Genomic DNA, 6,536 nt, shown 5'->3' with positions numbered 1-6,536 from the left:
GACAATGGAATAAATTGCACCTATCCCACCCACATTGTCAAGTAATGAAAATATGCCTCTTTTTCTACTATTGAATGATTCAAAATCTGCTATTTCTGGAAATACAAAGAGTGAGAAGGGAGGGGTCAAGTGGTACATTAGAAAAAGGTGTGAAGATCAATGATGTACAGATATCATAAGGGTTGATGGATTGCACTTTTCCACATATTTCAATACACAAAATTTTTCGAATGCGTATGAACGATTGCAACCATTTTGGCCATTAGCTATTACCCTTCAGCTTTTTATTCCATTTTGGTAAAAATGGGTATTTTTGTAAAACTAATGAAGGATCAGCAACATGAATACTTATAACAATCTCTTCACAACTCCCGACACAGATATAGTTAGTTAGCATTTAACCTGAGATACAATCTGTGGAGAGGTTGTTTTAGACATTTCTTCCTTCATTGTTGCATCGATTCATACTGATGGTGGTGATTCATGGATGGAACTTAAAGAAAAACTGGCTATAGCATGGCTTTTTTTTTTCTTTCTGTACTAGTAATAATAATAATAATAATAATAATAATAATAATAATAATAATAATAATAATAACAATCACAGAATTCATGTCCTCACAGTAGCCAGAAGCTAAAATAATGTGCTTCCTTATTGCACGTCAAACCAAGAAGTGTATAAAAGACAATGCTTCCCAATCAAAATTTGAAAGCCAGGTTCATCTCAACTGGATTCGGAATGTGCTGATTTCCATGGGACTCAAGTTGATCTCACTTATATTTCGGGCGTCTGGAGGTGAATGCATCAAGGATAATGATGAAGGTATGAGACTTGCGACAGTAAACATGCTAAGAAGCTTCTGTACCAAAATCTAGAAAATAAATGATAAAAAAAATTGCACAGTTAGGTCAACTTTGAAGAAAGATTAGTAGCACATCTATATATTTATTCAGTGGAAAATAGTAGGAGAGTAAAACAGTGTATTTGAAGTTTCCTTTTAATGATAAAAAGAGGAAGAGGAAGGAGATTAGATACAGCTATGCGTGCCTGGACACACAGACCACCCTGGGAGGGACACCTAGGAGAAGTGTAACCAGGAGAGGACAGCTCACTCTACATTCTTCTTCTGAATTTCTTGAGAACTTATCACGTGCAGGGGCCACTTTTTCAATAAAAGAAAACACATCTATGAGCCAGCAAGCTTTAAAAACATCCGTATCCTCTTACACCCAACATTTACACCTAACATTTGTCGTTCTTCTTGTTCCCAAAGAGCTGAGAGAAAGGACACAGGCTCCTCATGTCAGTGAGTCCCATTTTCAGGGTTGGGGGGTTGCTGAGAAAGTACTACCCTCATCCCATGTCTCTCTGGACCATATAATCCCCTTAAAACTTGACGCCTTAATGTCTATATACAAATGCTTACAACCAAGTACACTCACATCATCAGTAATAAGGTAAAGCGTAAATATCATGAAAAACAAACCCAAAACCATCAGTGCTTTCTTCGCACCAATTCCACGGAGGGCATGATACGAGAAATGAAGAAGCTTATCTGCCTAAGTGGATTTTGACCCCCTACCATATTGTCTTTTCTCTCCTTTTCAGACCCTATGCACATTCTAGTTGGTGGGGTTGGAAATGAATCTCTTAAGTCTGATCTACAGGTTATCTGTGAGGTTTTGGAGAAGAGCTGGGTCAGCTGAGCTGCCCCGTGGGGCAGACCTGCCTGTGTGCCATCCAGCTGTCTTCTCTGAGCACAACCTGCTCAGAGCCAGAGGCAGAAGGCTGGAGGTTCATTTCCTTCCAAGGAGAGCCTGAGGGAACTATCAGAAAGACCAGCTCAAAGGAGACAGAAAGACTGGGCAGCCGGCAGGTCAGCCTGAAGACCTGTTTGGCTGGCACGGTGAGGACTCCTATGCAAATCTGTCTTGATCAGGAGATCTAGACCCTCATTTCCCCTGGGACAACAACTGACTGGAGCTAAGTAAGGTTGCTTCGGGGCCGACTGGCCAGTGTCACCACTTCCCTACCCCACCCCACCCCACCTTTAGTTATTATAAAACCTGCTTTTGCCCCTCTGAGACTTCATGGACCTAGATCCTACATGAGCATGTGTGAGAGAGGAGGGAATATTGGGGGATGGGGGGCGGGGAGAGGATGTTTTGTCGGCTGGCAACGGAAGGCCTAGGAATGGAGGAGAATGTTGCCCCTACACGTGCCCATGTTCCAGACGTGCATTTTGATGCTGACAAGGAGAAGAGATCGAAGGTTGAGAAAGTGCTTTCTTAAGATGGAGAGACTTGAGCTAAATTACAGCAGCTGAGGGGAATGAGTCCACGAAGAGGCAATGAAACGTTATCTTATTGTCAGAATGATTAGCAGAAAGCAAGGATTTCAAAGCACATGAAATCAACAAGCAAAAACCACTTTTCAGCTCACCTTTCCCTGGGTTGTGGAACAAAGCAGCCCCGTGTCTCTGCTCGAGAAGCGGCAGTCAAACCCCTTCCTGTGGAGGATCAAGGCTGCCTCATCGGAATGCTTGCCATCCACCTGCAGATGAGCATAGAGTGACAAGACGCCACAGCGACATTAAGGCAAATAGCGACACCACTGTATACTCCACTGTTTTAAAGTCAGCGTCCCCAAACCAAAAATGCTCACTTTATTTAGCAGTGAAGCCAGGAAAATTCATTTCCCCTCCAGTCCCACGTTCACTGTCACACCTGCTACATCCCCTCTACCTCCCCCACAAGGAGGCAGGTGACAATATGTTTTAAGTCACCTCATGCCCTGGTTTCTGGCACAGTCCCCAAGGACCTGCGTGTCCTTTTGTTTACATGCCACATACTGTTTTATCAAAGTTTCTTCAAATAAAGCATTTACTTTTTTTAATTTAAATTCAATTACTTAACATATAATGTATTACTGGTTTCATGTCTAGGTAGAGGTCAGTGATTCATCAGTCTTATATAATACCCAGTGCTCATTACATCACGTGCCCTCCTAAATGTCTATCACCCAGTTACCCCATTCCTGTAACCCCTCCCCTCCAGCAACCCTCAGTTTGTTCCCTATGATTAAGAGTCTCTTATGGTGTCTCCCTCTCGGGTTTTGTCTTGTTTTACTTTTTCCTCCCTTCCCCTATGATCCTGTTTTGTTTCTTAAATTCCACATACGAGTGAGATTATATATGATAATTGTCTTTCTCTGACTGACTTATTTCGCTTAGCATAATACCCTCTAGTTCCACCCACGTCGTTGCAAAGGGGCAAATAAAGCATTTAATTTTTATTTATTTGGTTTTTAACATACACGCCAGCTGAATAAAGTGTACCTGAATTTAGTCCTTATCTGGTCATTGAATGATGTATCATCCATCTCAAAACTGAAACACACTTCTTTATTGAATGCTAATTTTTGCTAATTGCATTAATATTTTTAATCTTTAATGCACTGGTTCATTATTTTTATATAAAAGACATTTAAATTGAGTTAGTTATGCTTATCACTTGCTAGGCCAACCACATTTATTAGCTTGATGTATCATTTAAATTCACATTACAGAAGCTATTCTTCTTGTGCAAAGAGAAAAATACTAAACATGACAAGTCAGCTACAGGGATCAATATATACTTTCTTGCAGTAAAATTTCTTGCATCCATTTAAGTAAAGATGCCAGGAGTGCTCTGAATATTTTAAGTTACAATTCTCTTAATAAATTTTATGTTTCCTCAAGGGGGGAGACGCTTCTGATAATAAGCAAAATAAATTAAGAATCCTTGGACGAATTAAGAAAGGGACAGTTATTCAAAGGAGTTCAGTGTGCTCAGCACTGACCTGTGATGAAAATGATCCCTTTTTCTCCTCTGTGGCCACAGATACGAATATGTCCAAGTTCTTAATCATCTTCACTGGGGGATATGATTTTTAAATGTGCCACAGAGACATCTTTTCTGAGGAGGAGCTGTCAGCATTCTCACCACTGATTTGACTTTAATGTGCCTCAACAATTTAAAGCTGGCCTCACCTCGGATTCTTGGCTGGAATAACCTGCTTTATGATATTTCACACTGGTATTCTGCAGTGGTACTGCTAAGATTTTGTTTGAAGGGAGAGGAAAAAGTCATTTAAGGAATTCTGAGTCATCACAGGACCAACATGATAAACATAGCAAGTTTAAATCATATGACAATGTTTTCTAATAAAATTTCAAGGTGGGGCGCCTGGGTGGCTCAGTCGGTGAAGCGTCTGCCTTCGGCTCAGGTCATGATCCTGGAGTCCCTGGATCGAGTCCCACATCGGGCTCCCTGCTCAGCGGGGGGTCTGCTTCCCCCTCTGCCCTCTTCCCTCTCGTGCTCTCTGTCTCTCATTCTCTCTCTCTCAAATAAATAAATAAAATCTTTAAAAAATAATAAAAAAATAAAAAAATAAAATTTCAAGGTGTTTCACACAGTCCCAAAAGAGCATGAAACGAGCACAGTAAAAAAAAAAAAAAAAAAAAAAAATCCTTCATTTATGACATACATAAGGTCTCCAGAAGGACAAGGACAAGTCTCTCGTGTGCTAAGTGTATAGGCTTGGAATAGTTACTGATCACCTAAGCATCAGTTTCTTTGCCTATAAAATGGACCTAATGCAGGTTTCCCCTCTTCATGGAGTCATGGCGTCTAGTAAGACGTTGAAAATATGAGGTATGGTGGCTTAGCTTATAGGACAGAATGTGTTGGTGTAGAAGCTACAGAAAATGGATCAGAACCTGGGCTGGGAGTCAGGCAGCTCGACATCTAGATCCTAGCTCTGCAATTTCCTAGATGCTTTTAGCAAAACCTGGTTTCTCCTGTAGCATAAAATGGAGATGAAATTCAATTGTGTAACAGAGACTCAGCCCAGTGTCTGCAGCAGAGGAAGCCCTTGGTACATTTTAGCCATTATTCTTTCTGTCATTGTAATCTATCAGATAAGTACTGGTGATTATTTTCCCAATAGCTCACTTAATTTTTTATTCACAAATTTTCTTTAGTGACATTATAACTCTGTAGCTGAGGAATCAAGAGACCCTCCAAACTGTATGTCAACAATTATGCATCAAAATCATAACATAACAAAATCATGACTAAGTCCCAATTCAGATTCACTATTTACATGGTCTATTGATGAGGCTCTTTTAAAAGCACTTATCATTATAACCTGAAACATTTAGCCATTTTAACTCACTAAACCATCCTTACAAAACCACCAGACAGCAGGCTTTGTGAAAATTCCTGCAACACATCTGCTCTTGAAATAATGAATGTGTGAGGCCTTTACCAGACTGGAGGTGATAATAAAAAAAAAAAGCAAAAGGAAGCATCTTTGGAATTTTGCCATTAGTTTTACAAGAGATTTAAACAATGCAAAAGTAGAAATTGAAGTCATAAAGAGTAATTTTCACTGATGGAAAAATGTTACACTTTCTCTAAAAACCAAAACTGCATCACTTTCGTAAGGACCAGAACACCAACTGAAATAGCAATCATCTTGTCCAAGTTTTTAAAAATTAAATATTCATGAAAGTATCAGTTTTCAAGCAAAAATACCTGAGGCAAAGCAGCAGTTTTTCAGTTTCAAAGTCTGTCTCATCATTTTATATCCAAGAAAACTGTTTTTCAAAGTAGGGAAACTGTGAATTTAACTTGAATATGCAGCTTCTTTCAAGTGTAATTTCATGGTTACACATTAATGGTCTTTCACATTAATGAATATAAAAACAGGTCTTTCAGAGTCTGTTTACTCTCCTCCAGTGAACAGCATCTTTTTTGTGAAGGTATCTGTTTACAGCTCAGATCACATTTGAGACTGAATCCCCTCGGGAAGGCCTGGGTGTTCCGAAGTCACTTGGAGAATCCACCGCAGAACTTACTTCCAGGGGATAAAGCAACCTGTGGCTCTGAGGCTAAGCAGGGCCCGGGAGGTTTCTCTGGCAACGGGGTGGGTGGGGGGGGACGGAAGATGGTGCGGCTGGCAGAACGACGCCATCAAGGCTAGAAGCAGCTGGACTGGGGGCAAAACACACGAACCAGTCCTGTGTCTGCAGATACGTCATTTAACCTCTCAGAACTCAGAAAACTCGGGAGACTCGTGAAGCGCCCCTCTGAGGATCAAGTCCCAACCACAATGACAGTAACAGTAATCGCAGCTAACACTTTTTGAGCACTTGCCGTGTGTGGGACCCTGTACAGAATACTTCTCATGGAAGAACTCAATTCATCTCATAACAGCCTTTGAAACAGTGGAGGTGGTATACAAGTTTGTATTATTATATTTAAGTGCACATGAACATCGCAATCATGAAGCATGCCTTCTCATAGTAAACTAGCAATGATCACTGACCGACCCTACATTAGTCCTTCATGACCTTTCCCACAGATGGTGGATCCTTCTGAGGGTGTCCCATCATAACTGAGTGGTCAAGAGAAAAACAGGCAGAGTATTCCCTAACATTTTCAGCACTCTCACTCCCCTTTGTTTCCATACAAGAGGAGTAGAAGGTTCT

The 6,536-nt window shown here is 40.6% G+C and overlaps 1 protein-coding gene across 1 annotated transcript in view; it reads right to left on the bottom strand.

Moving 5' to 3' along the window:
* Positions 1 to 437: 437 nt before the first annotated feature.
* Positions 438 to 6,536, bottom strand: part of LOC135362154 (alpha-mannosidase 2-like) — a 63,462-nt gene continuing 57,363 nt past the window's right edge. Inside the window, exons 8-9 of the mRNA XM_064575591.1 lie at positions 2,444 to 2,554; positions 438 to 872 (exon numbers count right to left, since the gene is read on the bottom strand). Of these exons, the coding sequence (XP_064431661.1) occupies positions 720 to 872; positions 2,444 to 2,554 (264 nt within the window). The 3' untranslated portion in view covers positions 438 to 719. The remainder of the gene's footprint in view (positions 873 to 2,443; positions 2,555 to 6,536) is intronic.

The sequence above is a fragment of the Mirounga angustirostris genome, unplaced genomic scaffold (genome assembly GCF_029215605.1).
Source record: "Mirounga angustirostris isolate CCGP_5_RB_7025 unplaced genomic scaffold, mMirAng1.0.hap1 SCAF_12, whole genome shotgun sequence".
In the NCBI taxonomy this organism is placed as follows: domain Eukaryota; kingdom Metazoa; phylum Chordata; class Mammalia; order Carnivora; family Phocidae; genus Mirounga; species Mirounga angustirostris.
The sequence above is the reverse complement of the archived record's forward strand: the minus strand, read 5'-3'. Positions and strand labels throughout refer to the sequence as shown.